Below are 21,783 nucleotides of genomic sequence, written 5' to 3'. Positions count from 1 at the left end.
TCACATGACCTACACATGAGAGTGCACATTGTGGATGTGGCTTGTGGTGTTTGGAAGGCAAGAACAAGTGGTACCTTAAGGTAGTGGAGATGCCCGCCTATAAGGCACATGATTCCAATCCACAAAGTGCATTCATATATATATATATATATATATATGGATATGTATAATCCAATAATGATTTTTTCCCCCTAAATATAATAGCTTATCAGATGTTTTAGAAATCCCCATTTTTGAGTATTTAAATGAGGGCGGATTGGAGTAAATTGCCACTGTGAGAGGGTCATTAAAGGCTTAATAGCATTGTGGCCTTACATCACCCTTCTTAGCCGTCCGTCCACCCCCATAATCTCGTGATCATCTGTACACACAGCAGCTTCACGAAGCAAAGTCACACTTGTTTCAGGAAAAAGATACAGAAGTATAGCACTGCAAACTACAATAATAAAATTGATATCTGGGAACGTCAAATTTATGTTTTCAAGAAATTACATTGGTTTGAACTTTCAATATTATTTCATTCAATGGCAATATTAGAAAATGACATCTTTGATACCATTTGTGATGCAAAAAGTTGAGGATCTTTGCGAGTCACATGAGCTCAATGCACTAACATCACATTAGCCTCAATTGTGACTCGTGATCCATCCATCCGTCCGTCCGTCCTTCAGTCCATCAGTCCGTCAGCCCGTCCATCAGTCCATCAGTCAATTCGCCCGTCCGTCCGTCCGTCCATCCATCCAATTTTAAATAAAATAAAGCACAAAAATAAATCATTAAAAATACAAACTGTAAAATAAAAAAATGTCAAGTATGAAATAAGAAATAAAAACATAATACAGAATGAGGGATATAATGACACAAAACACAAAATGAAATACTAAAAATTAAAAGGATGAATAATATACCACAACTATCCAACATCATTGACAATGCAATTATATCATTTTTTTTTTTTTACTTGACCCATTTTGACAATGAATACACCCTGTTACAAATGTGCCACTCTTGGGCTCACAGTGCAACCGAATAAAGGCATATTATGAATGCATGATCAGCCATTCAGGACCCAGCACATGCAAACATGGGGGAGTGTGTGTGTGTGGGAGGGGGGGGGGGGGGGGGGGAGCAGAGGTGAGATGAGGGGGATGGGGGTCCTGAAGGCCATATAGCTTTCAGCTTTCTTTTCAAAATGGATGTAGGGTAAATGATAATGGCTGAAGGAGGAGAGGATGGCTATGGCTGGCCATAATGGATGCTGCTCCACTTCTAAAAATGAAATCGAATCTACCAGCACAGTGCCCCCTCGGTCTCTCGCTCCCTCCCTCCCTCCCTCCCTCCTCCTCTAGCATCCTTCACAATGCATTCATAATGAAAATGATTCTCAAAAACAGAGATTAAATTCCATCGAAAGAATGGAATGGAAAAAAAGACATCTTACCTCGGCCGTTTCCTCTGTGGGCCACGATCAACACGAAGGATTCGAGGATGAAACAGGAGGAGCAGGAGGAGCAGGTGCAAGGACACACACAACCAAACCAAGCGCTTCGATTGAATCAAACGGCTTCCAAACGAGACGACAATAAGCGACAAATGAGGCTGGCTCACCCGTCTTGACCGGAATCCGGCTTTTGTATCGGATGCTGGCCGTCATGTTGAGATGCGATGCGATGCGTTGCGATGCGATGCGATGCGCCTCGCTCGGCTGACACACGCGCTCACAAGCAGCAAGAGGCAGGAGGAAGAAGAGAGAGAGAGAAAAAAAAAAAAAAGAGGCCGAGCTGAGCCGAGCCGAACCGAGCTGCTCGGGCGAAGGATGCAAACCACGCCCATTAAGGCTCAGCCAATCAGCTCGCAAGCGGAAAGTGTAGCGAGACCTTACTCACCGACACTGACGCTTTGGAGAGACAACAAATAGAATCGTTGTCTCGTTACAAAAATCGTCCGGGATTTCGTTGGACTGCCTCAAACATATTACATGGACAGAACATTGGGGCTTGCTCCGTGCACGCACGCACGCACGCACGCACGCACGCAGGCACGCACGCACGCACGCACGCACGCTCTCACCTCCATACATGTTGCTGTTTGTCCCACTTCACCACCACCAAAGCAAAGTCAAGAGTGTGAGGTATCAAACTGTATCCAGCGCTAAGACCAAGCCAAGCTCATAGCGAGTAGTGCTGAGCAGGTGCCATCAAGTTGAAAAGGGGCAGGCATCATTAAACGGTCTTAGATAAGAATAGTAATAATACGTAGTCATGAATTTAGTTGTAATGTCATTTGAGTACAAAGGATATCAAATAGTACTTCTTGTTCTGAGCGTGAGCCTAAAACCTTCCGAAGAAGAATTCAAGGAAACTTTTAAGCCTGTTGGGGAGACCATACAATAATTCAAAGTGGTTCAATAAAAATGTGTGATGAATAAAATATGGCATGCTGCTACATCATGTAGGTTACATCATTTAGAGATTTGAATCATGTACATTGGATCCTGATCAAATAATGTATCACCAGTTGCTACTTGTTTTTTTTAAACATTCCATATCATAAATACAAAGAAAGATTTCAGTCATTTTTTTCCCTGCTTAAGTGATGGCAACAAATGTTAATGTAGCATTCGTATCACAAAAAAACAGCACTATACACTGTTAACTTGAAAAACAGCAATTTGTTGTTTACACATGCTCGTAGTACTAACATTAGGCAGTAAAATGTATGTATTCGTTTAAATAAACAGTTTCTAATCAGTGATTGGACTTATAAACATTGCATTCCAGAGCAGCCAACTTGCAACACATACAAATAAACAAATGAGTAAGATATATAAACCTGAGTTTAGGGGGGGGGGGGAAATCGAATCAGTCATCTATTTAGAAAAGCATGTGGTGAAATGCTTGGGCAGTATCAATGGCAGAAATTTTCATTGTCCAGTCATCAAAAGTTGTATCCTACGTTGAATTATTTGACAGTTGTTGTTGTTTTTTTTACATTTAAATTTACATCAGTCATTACAGTGGTGTCACTCCGTATGTAACGTTTAACAACAGCACCCTCTGGTGGTCTTCACAGTTGCGGCGGCGGTAGCAGGATGGACTTGACCCAATTAGATGGTTTTTCTGCATTTCTGTGACCGCGCCTCTTTGATGGCACAATGGTTACGTCTTCTCGTCCCATCTTAATGTGAGATACATGACGGCCATTTTTAGCTACATCTATCTGAAAAGTTTTCCGTATGATCTTTTGAACAGAATCTTACAGAGTTGAATGAAAATCAGTGTCGCTACCTTGACTTAATATGTACAAAAGGTCTTGAGCGATATCTGTTAATAAAAAAAAAAAACCCAGTTGGTCTAAATCCCTTTGCTGCGCTTGAAGATTCATTTCCCCAAGACAACAAGTCAAACCCAATACTGATTCCTCTGAAGCGAAGGAGTGGCAGTCTGGATCGTTTGCGACAGCGCGGTGGAAGAATCACGACTCCAAGAGCTTACAAGAATGTTGGCCTCGACCGTGTCACGATTGTACCGCCGCTGGTTGCGTACCAGTAGGTGACTGAGAGCGGGGCTACCCGTGCCGGCGGCGGGGCTTAATGGGGTGACGGTGACCGTAGGGACGGCGGCGCTCCTCTGGCTCTGGTATGACGGGCCCGGCGGCGGCGGCGGCTCCTTCGGCACGTCGGTCCCGCGCTCCCGTCGTCGGTGGTGGTGGTGGCGAAGAAAAACAACCAGCACCACCAAAATGATCACCAGCAGAAGCAGAGCGAGCAGAGGCAAGACGACCAGAAGAGGACCGGAGCTTTTCTGCGGGTAGGACGTGTTCATGAAGGATGGAAAATGATCCGTCCCTGTGGTCGGCTTCCCCAGAGTTGTGCTGAAAATGCTGGTTCCCTTCCCCCAGCGCTCGCGTCCTTTGAACCTTTGTTGCTTTTTGCTCGACTGCCGGGTGTCGACGACCGCTGTGGAAGTCGCCGCCTTTCTCGGAGTCTGGATTGTTGTCCGAGAATGAGATGATGAGGTCACAGCAGCGGGATTTTCGGTGGTCGGAGCGTCCGACGGCACCACGGTGAAATGGAAGTCCCCTTTGGCGGGTTGGACGTTATCAGCTTTTAGTAAAAAGCCCACAGAGTCGTTGACTTGTTGAACTCCGCTCATGTTGGCGTTGACTTCCAGGGCCACTTTCTCTTGCGTAACGTCCCGGAAGGTGAAAGACTCCAGCGCTTCCGATTGCCGCCACTTTTGAGTCTTTGGCCGAACCACTTTGCCGTGATTGGGCTGTGAGAGGATTTCAAAGACCGGGTCGCAGCGACACATTTCAGCCAGTTTGGAAGCATCCAGGTAGGCCGGGGTCAGTTTGAGGACACTCCCGCTGGGAGCCTTCACCCTTGGGCCAACCCGGATCAGAGGAGCCACGGTGACGTTTAGCACTTGCGCGCTCAGGTTGGCCTCAGAGGTGAAGGCTGTGAACTCAAAGCTATCTTGGGCGGACGAAAGATCGCTCATGCGGTAAGCCAGCCGTCCCGCCTGTACGTCTTCCTGATCAAAGTCGGACACCTCCCGGGTGCCCAGCAGAAGTTTGCCAAACTTTGGCGGTCTGGAAAGCCGGTAGCGAATGGTGGCGTTCCTGCCGTTGGTCTTGGCGCCGAGGTTGTCTCCGTTGAGAAAAACCACAGCGCCACCTTGCTGGAGTGTCAAGCCCGTATGGTTGACTAGAGAGATGGTGATGTTTGTCACGTCCAGGTTGAAGAGTTTGTAAATGGGCTTATGGTGGCCGTCCGTCACGCTGAAGTAAAAGACCCCTGAAGCGGGGCTACCGTCATGGACAAAATAAACACGTCCGTCGTTGATCTGGGCTTGGGTGAAGGTTTCGATCGATTGGTTTAAGCTTCCGCCAAGAGCGAGGTATCCGTTATTGGGTTGGCTAACCACAGAGAAGGCGATCTCATCGGGGGGGTTGTCCAAATCTTCAACGCTGAGGTTCTCCGGCTTAATGGCGACCGCGTCTCCTTGCACCGCGGTCAGACCGGGCGCTCGGGTCTTCAACACGGGTGGCTGATCGTTGACGGCAGAGACGGTAATGCGGAAAGACTCCTCCACCACGTCCGTGTCACGGAAAGGCCTTTGAGGCGTTTGGCCTTTCGGGTTGACCCAGGCGCTGAAGGCGAAGGCATCGCGCCTGCTCTCGGAGTCGTCGTGCGCGTACGTGATGCCGTATTTGTCGACGATGAATTGAGAGAAGTTGGGTTTCTCTTTGGTGAGGTTTCTCTCGCCCACCACGAGCACGCCGTGCTGCGGCAACGAGGTCACCTGGAACCACACTTGGTGGGCGCTTCGCTCGGGCGTCGGCAGCTTGGACAGCAGGTTGGTGGCGTCCAGCTTGGACTTGTCAATAATGACGCTCCCTCCTTCTGCGACTTCAGCACCTGACATAAGGAAAAGTACCGTTTGAACATTGGCCGCGTTGCGTCTTCACCATCAACTCTCGCGGTTACTTACCCGTGTTGGCCAGAAGGACCGTGTTGCCATCGGGTCGTCGGTTCTCATAGGAGATGTGGATCTGGAAGGTCACGCTCTCCAGAGACGAAGGCGGTGAGCTCACGGAGAACGTCAGCGAGTCCGCGGCTTCCCAACCCACCGACTCGATGGCGCTTTGGACGTACAGGACCTCTTTCCGATCCACCTGACGCACAAAGAACAAAGGCGTGGCGACGTCGGAACGGGTCTGGCTCCGGAGCCCACGGTCATTGAAATCATCTCCTGCTGGCTAACCATATCTTGCGTGAAGGTGGAAATGTCAACGGAGGAATTATCCGCCTGCTTCCTCACCAGGCGCCCCAGTGTGGGATGTCGGATGACGTCGAACGTAACGGTGCGCTTGGAGGTATCGCTGACATCGTTGGTTACCACTTGCAATTCCTCATTTGAAATTGCCCTCCAAGATCCTGCACAAAGGAAAACTACCGCTTAGTTTTTGTCACGAGCTGGAACGAAAGCTTTTTAGGTGCGTCCGAATCTCCACCACAAGCCCTTTGTCTTTCTAAGAGTGAATCAACACGTACACTTGATCGATGACAACGTTTTGGAGTCGCCGTGTCCTGGTCTTTGTCGGAAACATTGTGAAGCCATTCCACGCCCGACCGCCAATGTGAGGCGCAATGCAAGCATTTAGCAAAGAGCCAAGGCATTGGCAAAGATGAAAAGGCACTCATCACTTTGCACCGTGACAGTGAATCATTGCACCCCTCGAGGCATCTTTAATTGTCGTTTGCAAAAAAAACCCAAAACAGCCTGCTTCCTCAGACAAGACGAGCTCTTCAAATACTCTGGAACCTACGGTTGCTCCCCTCGTAATCTCCTTTTCCTCGCAATCCAGACGGCTGGAAATCCCAGAAAAGCTTGCAGCAGCCTACTTTGAGCTCAAGTGTATAAAAATAGCAGAGCTCGCTACCATAAAACATCATGAACGGCAACTCTGATGACTTGGGCTTTGACCTCACATCAGTTGGTGAAAAATGATTGATGAAAAATTGAGTCCAAGTACTTGAAAATTGTTTTCTCTTGGTTACGAAAGGCATTGCGTCATCCAGAACAATTAGCCGCTAATTATTAGCGGCGGCGGCGGCGGCTTACGTCATGGTTGGATTTACCTGGAAAGACCTTTAGGGGGCGATTTTGCGCCAAATTGAGGACCAAGGATCTCGCGGTGATGCTAAAGATCTGCCGGGGAGTAAAATGCACGCCGTCGTTGACTTGGAAGTTCAACCCACCAGACATGGGACCTGAAAGAAAGAAAAGAAACGCATTCCATGAACAATTGGATGGCTCATGACAGCTACATGAAACGTGTGCAATTTTTCCCCCCCCCCAATTGCACTATTACAAGTGATACACATATTGGAACTTAACTCAACAAGCCTACATTTGAACTGAAACCAATTTGGTTTCAACTGCACAAGTTGTGTTGACGTCTACAGCGCAGCGCCTCCTAGCGGATGCAAAAGAAACCGTTACTTCCCAAAGGACTTTCTACCTTTATGCACAAAGAGCAAGTGTCCCTGGTCGATGTGGGCCTGAGTGAAGTTGAGCACGGCTGTGGTGGGGGCACTCTTTAGCGCCAGGTGGCCGTTGCTGGCTGGGGTCACCGTGAAGCGGAGCTCCTCCGGGGGGGTGTCCAGGTCCTGCGCCCTCAAGTCCTCCAGGCTGATCTCTGTCACTGACGACTCCCAAACCTGGACATAGACAAAAAAAAAAAAAAAAAAAAGGCAAGAGCCAGACTAAAAGTGTTAATCAATTAATTGCACCTTTGAAGAGTAAATTCGTTTCAAAAAAGCACTTAACCCATTTTGACCATGAAGTAAGATTCAATGACAGAAAAGGAAGAATGCGAAGTAGCACAAAAAAACTGCTGCGATAACACGGAGGAGACTGTTACGCAGCTGAAGGCCAGTGGAGGGAGGCAGCTGTGTGCGTGTGCGTGTGTGTGCGTGTGCCCTTTACTTCCAAATGACACACAGTGGATGGACGCGAGCTGCGATAGGGCAGCTCCAAGGCTATTTTCTCATACTGCTCTTTTATCTCCTTTAGCCGTTTTCCATTGCACATCATCCGATGGAGCAGAACTGACGTGTGTGTGTGTGTATTAAAAAAAAAAAAAAAAGTTTTCCGGATGAAGCACGAAAGGACAGCATGAGTGACATTTTCGATGGTGAGGCATTTACAATCAAGTATAGCTTGATTTGATTGGGGAAAAAAAAAAGAATGACTGAAACCATTTCAATCTGCCCTCCCACTCTCTTTTCAACGTCAAAATGTCAAATTGCACCTCCTAATTTCATTGACGTGCTTTTCTTGCCCTGTGATTGGCTGGCCACCAGTCCAGCAACTTTGATTCCCTCGTGCTGAGCGTCGACGGCGCTGCGCCAGAGCAGCTCTTGCGTAACGCAGGTCGTCATTCCCAAAGGCAGTTGTGCGCTGCGCTGCGCTGAAGATCCAGACGAGGACAGACAGTACAGTCCTTTGCCTTTGTTGTTGCCAGTGTCGGTTAGGTCTCGTTGGACTTTACGAGGGGCACGGAATGGTTGTCACCTCGCTCCAAATAAAGGTGAAGACTCATCTTGTCATTCTAAGTGGAATTTTTTTCTTCGTCTTCTCCCAGATCCTTGTGATTTGGGGAGATGAAATGACAGGCTTAGCGCCAGTGATTAAACTGTGGGTTCTTTCTCAATTCGCAGCAGCAGCAGCCAGCCAGCCAGCCGGCTGAAAGGAAAGCTCCTGATTGTTTCAAATAGTTTGTTTCCATTGCCCAAACATCTGACGTCCAACAGAGCCCCCTTGTGGACAGCAAAGTGTTGCGCACATCTGTTGAGAATGTCCAACAAAATGCAATGATCCATCATCACTTCTATGTATGCCCATATAGAAAAAGAGCCATGAACAAGTATGCATCAAGAAGAGCCGTCCGTGCTAGACGTAGCGTTGAAAATCAAAGCAGCAGTGCAGCACACTCACTCACTGCCTCTCTCACTCTCTCACTGCCTCTCTCACTCACTGCCTCTCTCACTCACTCACCGCCTCACTCACTCACTCACTCACTCACTGCCTCTCTCACTCACTCACCGCCTCACTCACTGCCTCTCTCACTCACTCACCGCCTCACTCACCCTGAGGACCCTGTTGGCGGTGATAACGGGGGGCTCGTCGTTGACGGCCGTGACTCGGACGAAGAGCGTGCGAGCCTCGCTCCGCTTCCCCTGGCCCGTGTCGTTGGCGACCACCGTGAAATTGTCTGCTGACGTTTCGCTGCCGTCGTGGACGTAGTAGATGAATTCATGCTCCACCTGGTCAACGTTTGGAAACCATTAGCTTGCTCGTACGACGACTCCTCGAAGAGATTAGCGGGCGCGTTGAAATGAATACAAGTTGTCAGCGCTCGCTCGCTCGCATCGTACCTGCCTCCTGCTGAACGCCGTCAGGGGCACGCCGGGCTGGCGGGAGTGCTCGACGTGGCCGTGACGCGGGGGCTCGCTCAGGTGAAACAAGAGGTTGCTTCCGGCAAAGTGTCCGTTGTCGACTTGCAGTTGTTGATTGCTCAGGGCCTTGTAGCCGCCCTCTTCCACAGTGAAATTGGAGACCCCGAGCGGGATGAGGCGGGGTACGATATCCACCCACATGCTAATGTCAGCGACGCGGCTGACGCCGTTGGTGGCCTCCAGCACAAAGGTGTCGTTGACTTTATTGGGCTCCACCTGCACGTACCGGACCTTTCCGCCGTTGACGTCCTCTTGAGTGAACGTCCGGACGGGAGAGTCCCGGCTTCCGACGCGACGTGGGTCCGCTTCGGCAGAATGTCGCAGGAAGCCGTAGCGGGGACCCGTCTTGACGGTGAAGACGATCTCGGACGGCACGTTGTCCTCGTGCGTGACCTGCGTGCGCGTCAGTCGGAAACGACGCCTGCGGTTACATTTTCGAGACAACTAAAACGTGTGCGGCGCTCGCTCGCTCGCTCTCTCACTCACCTGGAGTTCAGTCTGGTCAATCTTGACCGATTCTCCCTCCTCGACCAGTAACTGTTTGCGATGCTGCAACTTGGGCGGCCTCCGATGACTTTCCAGGTAAACCTTGACGTCGATCCTCACCGCCAGCCGCACGTCCTTCACCCTTATGGTCAAGTTGAAATGATCTGCCAGATGTTTGCTATCATCGTGTCGATAAGAGATGAATCCGCTCTTGAGGTCCGACAGCGTGAAGGACTCGGCCGCTACTTCTTCTCGGTAGAGTCGTCCGTGCCGAGGCGTGGCGTTCAACTCCAAGGCCACTTCTCCGTCATGGCGAATGTCCAGATTCGACGCCGTGCTGAAATTAGCGGTGGACAACGTGGCCGAGTGTCCCTTCTGTACCAGCAGGCCGGTGTTGTTGACAACTTTCAGGAAAGGCTCCTGCGCACTGACGTCTAAAAGACCGGATACAAAGTTCTTGCCGTCCGAGACAAAGAGCACAAACCTGCCGAGGCTTGCGCCTTTATGAACGAACAACACTTTCTTGTCGCCTAAATCCTTTTGTCGGAATTCAAACAGGGGACGAGCGGTGTCGTTGGCCAGCACCAAATCTCCCACGGGAATTCCGCGACGGGTATAAATCAACTGGCCGTCGTCGAAATCCGAATCGGGATCGTGGTAACGTAAATCGTCGAGGGTGAGCAGCCTCTGTCCTTCTCTCACCACGTGGAAAACTCGATCGATGAGCCGTAGCGGTTTTTGATCGTTGACGAGTTGAACGGATATGTTGAACGTTCCTTCCTTGGAGCCAATTTCCTCATCGGCGACGAACGATTTGAAACCCTGGGCGGTGGAAACGATGAAGGTGAAGTGGTCGTGGCTGGTTTCGCTGTCGTCGTGAACGTACACCAGGCGTTGGTCCGAGAGATCCCGATTGCTGAAGGTGAGGACGCTGTCATCGCTGGAGTCGGCGCGCGTGGTGCGAGCCAGCCTTCCGTGTTTGGGACTACTTGTCACCGTGTAGTGCATCTCCTGCGTAAGTAAGGTTTCTGCAAACAGCTCCTTTTCTGTGATCAGCTTACTTTGGCCCTCTCGAAGAACCAGTCCTGTATTTCGGACGAAAACATGATTCGCGTCGGCTTTGATGGAGAACTGAAAATCGTAGTTCTGGGACTGAGCGTGCTTGGAGAACAGGTGGAACTTGAACCTGTCACGCGTGTCCTCGCGAGGCCGCTCGACGAGTTGATAGTGCACGTGAAGGTCCGTGACGTCCCTTTGACTGAAAGTGGAGTTCTTTGTCAGGACCGTCGTGCGGAGAAGTAGTTTTCCTTTCTTTGGGGTGGTGAGAACTCGAAAATAAAGATTCTCCTGAGAGACGACGACACCCGTGGCTTGGGCAAAGAGATAGTCCGAGTTCAGTGTTACTTTCCTGACTTTATCCAAGTTGATCATTCGGTTCCTGACCAAGTTGTACGCCGCCCATTTGACGGTGATGGGGAAAAGCAATTCAGCGCTCGCCCTTGCCGCCACAGTGACTTTACATTTGAACGAATCGCTGGCGTTGGACGTCTGAATGTCGCGGTAGGTGCTGACATACCTCAGGCGGCCTTTTTCCAAAAGCCTCTGGGAGAAGGAGTCGGCGGGCCTCCATTCGCCGCTGGAGTGAAGTCGCTGGAGCGCGCCGTAGCGCGGTTGTTCCACCACATCGTAACGGATGTCGAGCGCTTGGTCCACGGCGTTGGTTTCTACCGACAGTTGCGACGAACCGATGGCAGCCGTTTCTCCTTGACTGACATTCAGACCCGTGTTGTTGGCAATTTGAAATTCAAGTTGGACAGCCATCACCCTCAGCACCACGGTGTTGCTGACCTTCTCCCCGTCACTGACTCGAAGCACGATCCGGGAGTTGGGAACACCTACGTGAACGTAATACACCCGCGATTCTCTCAAGTCCGAGTGAGCGAAGGAGCTCACCGCCGTTCCCGGGTCGTTGTCAAGTTCCAAATAGCCCGCGTCCGCATTCAGGTTCCCCAGCACGCTAAAAACGAGATGGGCGGCGTCGCTGTCGACGTCGGTGGCTTTCAGAACATCTGCGCTCAGACGTTTCTTGGAGTTTTCCAACAAGACAAAAAGATTGCCTTCGGGGAGACTCAGCTCCGGAGCGTCATTGGTGGCTGTGACCGTAATGTTGAAGCGATACAACGTGTCCGCTCCAAGATAACGGGGAACTTCTTTGCGACTGCTGGAAGCGATGGAAAACAAGAAGAAGTCGTCGGGATCTTCGGAACCTCCGTGGATGTACATTACCCGTCGGTGCCAAAGGTCCAACATGCCGAAGGTGTTCTCGGCTCGGTCCTCATCGACATCCAGCCTGATCTGACCGTGCGTCGGCCGCTCTCGAATTTCAAATACGATTTGAGACTGACGAATACCGAGCGTCTTGAAATCCAACAGCACTTTGATGTGCTTGGCTTCCAGAGACGCTCGGCCGCCTTCGTCGACGATCAGAGGCTTTAGCTGCACAAAATTCGAGCCGTACCTTCTGTCCAAACCTCTTGCGAGGGTCGGCGTCGGGGTCACCAAGAAGAACAGCGACTCCGGTGCGCCCGTGGGACCGGTCGACGGCGCCGGTTCTTTCTCGGGTTGGCAGCCCACCGAGACATCCCTGGTGACGAGTGCGTGAGCCAGCCCCATCTTGACTCTGTTCACTTGAATGTTCTTCAGGCAGCCTTTGAAGGAACCTCCGCGCATGGCTTTTCCCGACACGGACGTCAAGTCGGCCTTTCGGACTTCCGCCCTGGTGCCGTCGTCGACGCCGCCGACGAAAAGGGAGCCTTTGAAGTGCAGCCCCTTTGGGCGAGAGCCCAAAGTGCTTTTCACCGTTTCCCCATCGACGGCTAATTGGAGCGTCTGAGAATCGAAGCGCATCTTGATAGCGTGCCATTTCCTGTCATTGATCAAAGTAAGGGAACGAAGCTCCGTTTTGCCGCCGCCGCCGCCGCCGACCGCGGCGGCGAGCTGGCCTTGTCGGAGCTCCAGCGCCGCAAAGCCCCCCTCTTTGGCAGAGATGTACACGAGTAGGCCATCTCTGGCCGAAGTACGCGCAACACACTCGAAGACGGCTTCTTGCTGGCCGTACCAGGGGGGGAGAGAAACGTAGGCCCTGGAGCTAAAGAAGCTAACCGGGTCCTCTTCGGTGGCAAAAAACTGGGGACTGCAACCCGGCGACACTTCGTGGACCATCTTGAATCCGGTATACGGCCTCAGCGACGACAGCAAGTCGTGCCGGTTGAACACCGCATCCTCCACGCAGCCTCGAAAGCCGACGAGGTCTCGGGGGAGGTAAAATCTGTCCAGGCCAAAGGAGCCTCCTACGTAGATACCGTCGGAAATGTGGAGAACATGACGGGGCCCGGGAATCTTGGCGCTCGTGCGGGAGTTCTTGTTGACTGTCAGAGTGACATTGCGCTTGGAATGCTCCACCTCCACAAAATGCCAGGCCAGGTCATTGAGCTGCGTGCCTCTCTCGGATCGCAGGAGTTGCTCCCCGGATCCCAAGTCGACTTTCAGCTGGGGAAAAGAACACAGCGCATTATGGGCCTCGCGTTAAAGGACGTCACCTGTCGTTACAACGGTGGCGTCGGAAGAGCATCATTAGCTCTCCGCCTTGAGCCGTACCCCGAGCGCATCGTGTCACCTTGTCAAAATCATTGTCATGACGTGCTTGTCAAAGGCCGCTGTCGAGCGGCCGCTAAGCGAGCGCCGGCTTCCAGCGAGACACGCTGGAGCCTGACTCACAATTGCTCACTTGTGCCAGTGAACACAATTATTTGGTAGCCTGTTGAAGGAAGAAGGGGGTGAGCGACCGTCAGGGGAGCCGGAGTCCTGGCTTCGGGACGCTCAGCGACGTTGCCGGTGGGACTTTTCTTCCCTTGTTTCGAGCCATGCGTGCGTGCGTGCAATGTATGCTTGAGCACATATGCTGGATGTACCCACCTGCAGGCGACCGGCGTTGAGCTCCAGCAGAAAGTAGACGCTCTGGCCGCCGGCCAGAAACAGCAGCCCGTCGGTACTGGAAGTTCGGAAGCGAAAGCGGAGCCTGTTATGGTCGGACGATTCTGTAGCCTTCAGCTGTACAAAGCCGTCGCCATAAAAGGACGCTGGAGAAAAATAGCCAAAAGGGCAATGAGGCACATTTGTGAGAAAGGACAAAAAAAAAAAAAAAAAAAACTGCAAAAAGATATATATATATATATATATATATATATATATATATATATATATATATATACACTATTCATATGTATGTATATATACACCTTTTTGCAGTTTTGACAACAAAGTACAGCAATGGCAAGGAAAAAAACAATACAGATAAAACAAGAGCCAGTAAAGTATTGTGCTCTTAATATAGCACACATCTGACATTTAGCTAGAAAAGCACCCGGCTAATTAGCATTCTGCTTGTTCTTACCAGGGTAGCGTCCACGCACGCACGCACACAGACACACACACACGCACACACACACACACACACACACACACACACACACACACACACACACACACACACACACACACACACACACACACACACACACACACACACACACACACACACACACTTGACAACGCATTACATTTCTTTCCAGAGGCTCTTAAAGTAACCTTCACCTAAACTTTCCTGAACCTTCAGCAAGCTTTTGCCTGAAAACATTTAACATTATGCAGAGTCGCTTTACATGCACCAAAGGAAAGCCTGCTGACAGCGAACATGATCATTTTGCTTTACGGCGCATGGACCGGCTGTCCCAAAATATTTACACTCAACCACAACAACAGCAGCAGCAGCAGCACAGTCACAAAAGCGCCTTTCAAAAGTTATAGCAGACAGGCTTGAAGAAAAGCGGCTTTTCAATTTCAGCAGGCCGTGTGAATTTAGCAAAGATTTGATTTGAATGCCAGTGAAGAAACAGAGGTGGGCAAGTTTGGACCCATCCTTCAAGCTGAACATAAAAGGTTCCCACAGCCGCACAGATCCATCTGCTTCTTCTCGCTGGTTTCCTTGCCAGCCTCTTTTGTCTCTCCAGGCGAACCAACGCAATCAAGCGTGTTAATTGAGCCTACGGCAATGATGCTATTCACTCATCCGCAGTCAATGAGGCTAGGACCTTTAACGCATGTGACCAGTGTGACTATTTGAGTCTTCACAATAGAGAAAAAAAATCCATAACGAGTAGCTATGAAAGTTAACAATTTGTTGGTTCGATCGTTCAGCCTTGGTCTGTTTGCTCCACTGGCTCCGTTGCAGTTTCTTCTGCCTTGTTCCTATTTGTGGTGGTGACGTTTAATTAGCACTTATGACCTGACCGTCCCGGATTTAAACTCCCAGTCGGTCGGTCGGTCGGACAGTCAGTCAGATCATTGAAGGCAAATTGAGAACTGTTTGCTTTGATTTCGTTGCCCCCTCTCAGTGGAGACCATTTCAAATAAGACAGTGACACTTTTGCCCTTTACTGTCGTGACAAGGATGAACATGCACTCTGGGTGGGATTCACGATGATGTCAGACCGACTGTCATGTTAGCTTAGCTTAGTTTAGCTTCGCTTAAAAGCACCGGTCTCCCCTCAAAATGCACTTGGCTGTGCAGAGCTGCATTCTTCCAAACAAAGACACAGAGAAGCCGTTTTGTGGCAGAAATTCTCCAAACAAACACGGCTGGGTGGACATTTTGGGAACAGCCGCAATGAGAGAGGAGAGGTGCGAGAGCTACGAGTCCAAGGAAGCATGTTCTGTCACTTGAGCGCACAGCCAAGCCAGTCAGTCTTTATTGTTAATTAGAGAGTCAAGACCAGAGCTTGTCACTGCTTGTGTGCCAAAGTTTAGCCAACAAATGCAACTTGACTCAAGTGTCTCTTTTTGTTTGTCAAAGCCCTACACGGCGGCCTCTTAGGGAAGACTCCGCTCATCACGGATGCCGCTAACGGAATGCTCGTACCATTGGGAGACCATTTTGGACACTTATCCTATACTAGCGGATGCTGCCGATACCGACCGCAAAATACAGACATCGGACACATGGCGAGTCGCTTGAGCGCTATTGTCACAAAACACACCGAGTCCACGGCTGCTGATATTTTCAATGCATGATGGAGTGAGTCAGAGTGAAATGATTCCTGATTATGCCCACTGGCACAGCCCTACACGGGGGGGATGAAATCAAGCACACCAGGCTAATGAAAAGGCATACGAGTGTAAACAATGTCTATAGCCATCAAAAGAACACATGCGTGCGCGCGCGCGCGCGCAGCCTGAGCCCTTCGTCTTGAAAAGAGCCTGTGGTCGCTTGTGTGTTCTTGTCATCACCAGACTCTTCTGAATGAGCTTCAACGAAATCTAGAAAGTACATTAGCATGATTTTATACTGAGACAGTGAGTGCAAAATGACTTTGGTATGCTATGAGGCTAATGAAAGTCAACAACATAAAGAAAGAGTCCACTTCCTTCAATCTTTGGGGGATTCTAATTCTCGATTCAAAATACGTTGAATAGATCATCTGCACACGCGCGCGTATTCCATTGGGCTGCAACGCCCACTGCGTTATCAAGGTGAAAAAGAGCGCATTTTTATTGTTGCACCTTTTGCATTGGATGCCAACAGACACTCATGCTCATGTGTAGCTGTCCCTAATGTAATATGGTCGAGACGCGGACATGATGACAAATCACGGCATTGGAGTGACAGCAATCGGAAGTAACAGCTAGCAACAGCTAACAACACTTTTACTGGTCGTGGTCGCCTGCCTGGCTGCCAAAAGTGGCTTTACAAAGCACACGCGCAGCTTTAGGAGAAGTTTGTTTGTTTGTTCGTTCGTTCGTTCGTTCGATCGTCATTTGTGTCGAAAAGTTGCAAAGTAGCACCTACCTGCCGACGCTCGATCGATCGGGAGCGAGCCCCAAAGCAGTCCGCAGATCCACAGCAACAGCAACTTCTTCGGGGCTTTTTTCCCAAAGGAGAACATCTTCACATTTCACATGCTCGCTCGCTCGCACACGGCAGACACTTTTCTCTTTTTTGTCTTCTTAGGCGCGTAGTCCGAGACGAGACGAGACGGCTTGGCAATGTGATTGCGTTCTGCACGAGAAAAGAGTGGACCGGAGCGCCGGCCGACCCCACCAACCCGCTCGCGACACACGACTCGAGAAACTCCGCCTCGTGAGCGAGCGGGTGCTCTCGTGAACGCGCGTTCCAAAATAACAGCGCAAGACACGCGTGGTGCCTGCCACTGCAGGGTGATTTATTTCTCCATTGAACCACTTCGAATAACGAACAGCGGCTTTTTATATCATACAACAGTAATGATAAAATAATAATCAAAGAAATGACTCAAATTGATTGCTCTCGGCACGTTCACTGCATGGTCACCTGTTGTCAGGCAGAATTCAGCGGGCTCAATTATATGTGCCAATTCTAAAAGAGAGGACATAAAAAGAAGAAAGTTAGACAAGCACTAAACTTCCCATTAGGCTAAAATGGTTAATAACTTGAACAATAATAAGTGACAGTGCATTTAAACCTGCCCATTCGGGCCGGCTTGGCCACAGCACTCACAGTCCTGAGGAGAATAAATAAAATGGAGAAATTTAACAAATGACAGATTGATGTTATTTACCTACACTAATTTCACATTCTGTAAGAAAAAAAAAAGACTGCAGCACTTGTCAATGATCAATAATTCACAGATCAATTTATTACAAATTACAATAGCTCTACAAACATAAGCATCGCGTTTTAGTCCATCATCATCATCACAGAAATGCAACGTCACATTCGAGTAAGAGCAAACAATGTATTTTGTAGACCGCCTCAATTAAATGAAGGCGCACAAGTATATTTAAATAGCTCAACACGCATAGTAAGTTTATATTTGATTGAAATCCAGATGAAAAAGCCACAAATCATAAGAGGTAATATGGAATATTACAAAAATAAACTTCCTTTCAATCTTCTGAGGGGAGGGAGGTCAGCTGACTTTGACAAGTTTCCTGTACTCGTGTTTAATACAGCTGAAGATGGCGTGGTAGAAGCGTCGCTCGGCCACCACGAGCTCAGCGATCATCTACGTATCTCCGTGTGGTCCACAGCGGGCAACAAATAGAGCGACGTCTTCACGGACAGCGAGGTGAGGAGCTCCGAGAACTTGGCGGAAGCTTGCGCCCGAACCACCGTGGATCAAAGTAACCGACCGGCGGCCGGCACTCTGAAAAGAGGAGAACCCGGGGTTGGCGCCACAATGCCACACCGAAAGTATTTGCTGCCGTTCCTTGGCATCTTACCTGCGCACTTTTTCCTGGTCGAAGGTGCCCAGCAAGTACGTGGGCGAGTAATACGTGAAGTTCTCCACTCCGTTCATGGCGAGACATATTCCACTCCTCGCTTCTGCTCGTGCTCATAATGCTCCATGATGTTAGACCTGTTGAGAAATTCCCTCACAGTTTGCTTCAGAGTATTCAACGGTGATGACCAAATGGACTCTTTTTCAATGTTGAAAATACCCATGGATGACATTTTGAACAACAAGGCGACGAGAGCTTACCGACGACTCCTTTGATGGTGGACGCGAGGTCCCGCTGCTTGCTGGCCTCGACGAAAAGCTCCTCGTCCCTGGCATCGATGAGGAAAAAGCGTGGTCAGCGCGCGCAAATGCGCACCCGCCGAACGCCCGATTAAAACAACATTGTCCTGCAAAAGAACTAAAAATGGGCTTCTTCAACAAATGTCAATCAAAACACATGATAGAAGCGCAGCCTTAATAATGCTCCTTCTTTGAAGAAACGAGTTATGCTAAAAGCAAGTCTGAAAAGCAGCCCAATTTAGCAAGCTCATGTTGATTTGCTTTGACGGTGGATGGGCGAGTCACAAGTGTAGAACGAATAGAGTTTGATGAGACGCCAACCGGGAACCAACCCCCTTGAGACATTCATTAACAACCGCCATGAATACAAAATGCATTGCTGCGTTGTGGAATGTCTTCTATTTTGAGCGCACAACGCAAGCTCCGGTTTCCTTTGCGACATTTTGGAACGCAGCTTGAAGATTCAGAGCCACTTACAAGTGCAAGAATCCATCCATCCATCCATCCATCCATCCATCCATCCATCCATCCATCCATCCATCCATCCATCCATCCATCCATCCATCCATCCATCCATCCCTAAAACGTTGATCTGGCAATCAGAAAATATCTGTCGTCAGTCACCTAGATTGTATTTTCAGTCAATGCTGTTTTAACTCATAACACTTTATATTTCAGTTTTGGAGAAAGCCGTCTGAACCTTTGGATAAGTCGTGTCGTCAGGACAGATGACAGTGGCGTTGAGCTCTTGGGTGAGGTGTTCCAGCAGACAGTCAACGTAGCGTTCCCCGGAGGACCAAGCACCGCCGTAGACAAATAGGGGCGCTGGCGTAGCTTTATCTTCCTCAGACCACCCAGGAGGGTGGTACAGGTCCAGCTTGTTCCCACGGTGACCAAATGTGATGCCCTTCAATGTGAGATATGACCAAAAGAGGTCAGAAAGAATCACATCATAAAAAGCATCTGTTCAAAAAAGTTCACACGCAAAAGTACAGAAAAGAGACCTTTTCATCATGCATTCCGTTCTCGTCGTTTTCGTACCATGACTTCAGCTCAAAGTCAAGTCTCCCATATTGCAGCTATTGACGTATTTCACTGCTTCCAACACAGCTCTTGTAATAGGGTCAATTCGTCTGGTTGAGAAAGTGCCCGGTCGGTCAGAAGGAATGAAACTTGATGTTCCTTCAGAGCAAATGTCATTTTTGGGGGAAGGTACCTTGCTTTCACAGCTCCCAAGTACTTTTAGTAGCCAGCCGAGCATCAACTGGGCAGCCAAAGAGATGAGAGGAGGAGTACGCGAGACCCACGAACGGAAAGTCATCAGTGGTTCCAACGTGCAGCATGTGATATTATTTTAAGTAGGGTACAGTGCAGTACAGTACAGTACAGTACAGTACAGTACTGGGGATTGTAGATCAACAATCATGCTATTTCGAGGAGGAAAGCTGCGAGTTCCCCCTTCGTGAAAGACAACGAATCGAGAACGTACATTTACAGCTTCCCAGTCAACCTCCGAATGAACGTAAAAGCGCTGAATTAAGCAGGTTGCTATGTAGCGCTATCTTTGTCCTCGAGATGGCCGCCATCCCATTCGGGGACTCATAGACACGACCAAAGATAAGCGTCATGAGACAAGAGCAAGAGCAAGGCGTTTCCGGCTTTAACATTGGAACGCAGTATATGACACGCCAAATTTCGAAGAACTTGACAATGCGGACTTTTTTCTATCAGTTCATTAATTATAGTTATCTTATTAAAGTCATGGTATGATATATTGGCACATTCGCCATTTTTATTAAATGAACGGTGACGACGATTACCATCTTGTTCCGATGTATTTGCTTTGGAAATAACCCGGAAGTGCTAGACAAAATACATTTGTCGTATTATTCATATTTCAAACGCTGCATTTTTTCGGCGGTGGAAATACATGCGCTTGATTGTAACTGCACTCCGCCACGTCCCAAAAATTACGTTGTAATATATTTGACACAAAAAGCGGCAGTGGAGCACTAGATCCAGCAGAGGGAGCCAAAAGGTTGTATTTGACCGTGCCCCTTACGATTTGACGAGGAATGAGCTGTGTGTTGGCACAACAAATGGAAACCAAAATAGGGGCTCAAGGTGTGAAGGGAAAGAATGCTGACTTCAGAATGCGGTTTGCGCTTTGTTTTACGTGTGTTGAGAACAGACCGGCAAGTTGTCAATCAAAAGCCAATGTACGACTGGGTCGCATTTCTTTGACCCCCCTCGAATTAGATGACGAACAAATGACTCTCTTGCACTTCCACCGTTCATAATGTGGTTATGTTCTGCTTTCATTGGCCGTGTAACATGGAACCTCTGCGTGCAAATTGACGAAACGCAGTGGCGATCCAAAGGTTATTATTATTATGTTTGGCCCCTTGGAGCGAAGGCTCCAAACCTGAGTGGGTGTGTGGTTGCTCTTCCATCTGCCACGATGTGGGGAGTCCCAGGTGCTTTTTTCACATGCCACAATAGAAATGAAGCTGCTATGTATATATGTATAGTGCAAAGTCAGGCTTTGGTCTGACAGCTTCCAAGCCGAGTCAGCCCCTTTTCAATTCCGTGGTAAGAGTTGCCCCGTGCTTGTTTAGGAATGATACGATCCGTAGCGGAATTATTGTATTCACAGTGGTGCTAAGATAATAACTGCGAACAAACCTACCTTGTGTGTCGCTACACGGGGAGCCCTTGAAACATGAAATCGTGGAAAACGTGGGCTCCGTTAAATATGTAACACATCACTGAGTTGGTCGTGTCAATACTAATGGTGGTTGCGTAAATTACACACTGACGGGAACTCCTTGAACTTTAACTTGACATTCCGGAGGCGTCCGAGAACTTGATTCCAGATAACCGGAAAGGCTGGTGGCACTGGTTGTCCCTAAATATCCCCTTCAAGCGTGCTGCCATTTGAAGCTTCAAAATGTCAGGTCAGCAAATGAAGCTTTGTCTGCGTCGAACAATCAGGCTCCTTCTCACCCGTGACCTTGATGAAGACAAGCCATCTCAAAAAAAAGGAACGACTCGACTTTGGTCAACCTTTTATTTCCCAAGTCAGACTCAAGCGTCTTATCGGTCAACTCACATTCTTGGGGAATCTTTTCAGGATGTCTCCGGGCGTGAGCTCCTCTTTACCAGCCGGTGAGTCACCGTGGCCGTTGAACAGAAGCTTCCACCAAGATCCGTCAGATACGTCCAGGCAAAGAAATGATAAGGCGTGCCAGTTGCAAAGACGTGAGTCATTTGTAAACATTTGCAGAAGAAATTCTGTATTCTGTCAGTAAGCCAGCCCTAATATCAAATATGTTTTGCAAAAATACGTATCTCCGTTTCTGAGGCCTGGTCATGTCATGAAGCTTTGATTAGCGTACGCAATGGTCTGTTTACTTCCTCTCGTAAACCCCAACAGTGAGCCACTCCCCCGAGTGGCGCCTCGCCAGGACTGGCAAACGTGGCTTCTGTCGTTCCCCTTCCACACCGAGCAGGGGAGAAGTGTAAAGCGGCTGTCAGCGGACCTGGCCGGGACCTCCGGCATACAGAGCCATCTTTTCACACCGGCTTCCCAAACACACACCGGGCTCAGAGAAGACTCCCTTTGATTCGGCGGGGGGGTACCATGGAAACTGG

General features: G+C 49.3%; 2 protein-coding genes across 3 annotated transcripts; both read right to left on the bottom strand.

The window, feature by feature from the left end:
• Positions 1 to 1,608: 1,608 nt before the first annotated feature.
• Positions 1,609 to 16,706, bottom strand: cspg4ba (chondroitin sulfate proteoglycan 4ba). 2 transcript variants are annotated; one of them, XM_049762652.2, is made up of 10 exons: positions 16,419 to 16,706; positions 13,490 to 13,653; positions 9,515 to 13,063; positions 8,948 to 9,421; positions 8,660 to 8,836; positions 7,030 to 7,228; positions 6,647 to 6,778; positions 5,769 to 5,941; positions 5,496 to 5,679; positions 1,609 to 5,422 (listed from the first exon to the last, which is right to left on the bottom strand). In XM_049762652.2, the coding sequence occupies exons 1-10, from the start codon at positions 16,513 to 16,515 to the stop codon at positions 3,402 to 3,404; spliced, it is 7,170 nt and encodes a 2,389-aa protein (XP_049618609.1). In that variant the 5' UTR covers positions 16,516 to 16,706; the 3' UTR covers positions 1,609 to 3,401. The 2 variants fall into 2 exon arrangements, with proteins under 2 accessions (XP_049618609.1, XP_068506327.1); XM_068650226.1 differs by having other exon boundaries at positions 5,826 to 5,941.
• Positions 16,707 to 17,224: 518 nt separating this feature from the next.
• si:dkey-193c22.1 (uncharacterized protein LOC567837 homolog) lies at positions 17,225 to 20,812 on the bottom strand. Its single transcript, XM_068650147.1, is given in 9 exon segments — positions 17,225 to 17,619; positions 17,622 to 17,754; positions 17,831 to 17,912; positions 17,915 to 17,967; positions 18,078 to 18,172; positions 18,174 to 18,258; positions 18,798 to 19,036; positions 19,134 to 19,214; positions 19,217 to 20,812. Coding segments are annotated over 9 exon segments (1,104 nt in total). The 5' UTR covers positions 19,451 to 20,812; the 3' UTR covers positions 17,225 to 17,517.
• Positions 20,813 to 21,783: the final 971 nt, after the last annotated feature.

Source organism: Syngnathus scovelli, chromosome 3, assembly GCF_024217435.2.
Source record: "Syngnathus scovelli strain Florida chromosome 3, RoL_Ssco_1.2, whole genome shotgun sequence".
NCBI classification, from domain to species: domain Eukaryota; kingdom Metazoa; phylum Chordata; class Actinopteri; order Syngnathiformes; family Syngnathidae; genus Syngnathus; species Syngnathus scovelli.
Note: the sequence above shows the minus strand (reverse complement) of the source record. Positions and strands in the feature narration are given on the sequence as shown.

What these genes read in the sequence shown, in the direction of transcription:
- cspg4ba (XM_049762652.2), bottom strand. Translation starts at nt 16,515, where the DNA reads ATGTTCTCCTTTGGGAAAAAAGCCCCGAAGAAGTTGCTGTTGCTGTGG. An exon ending in TTGACCAGACTGAACTCCAG is followed by an intron (nt 9,422 to 9,514) that starts GTGAGTGAGAGA and finishes ACGCGCACGCAG; the next exon opens with GTCACGCACGAGGACAACGT. An exon ending in CGGCGTTCAGCAGGAGGCAG is followed by an intron (nt 8,837 to 8,947) that starts GTACGATGCGAG and finishes AACGTTGACCAG; the next exon opens with GTGGAGCATGAATTCATCTA.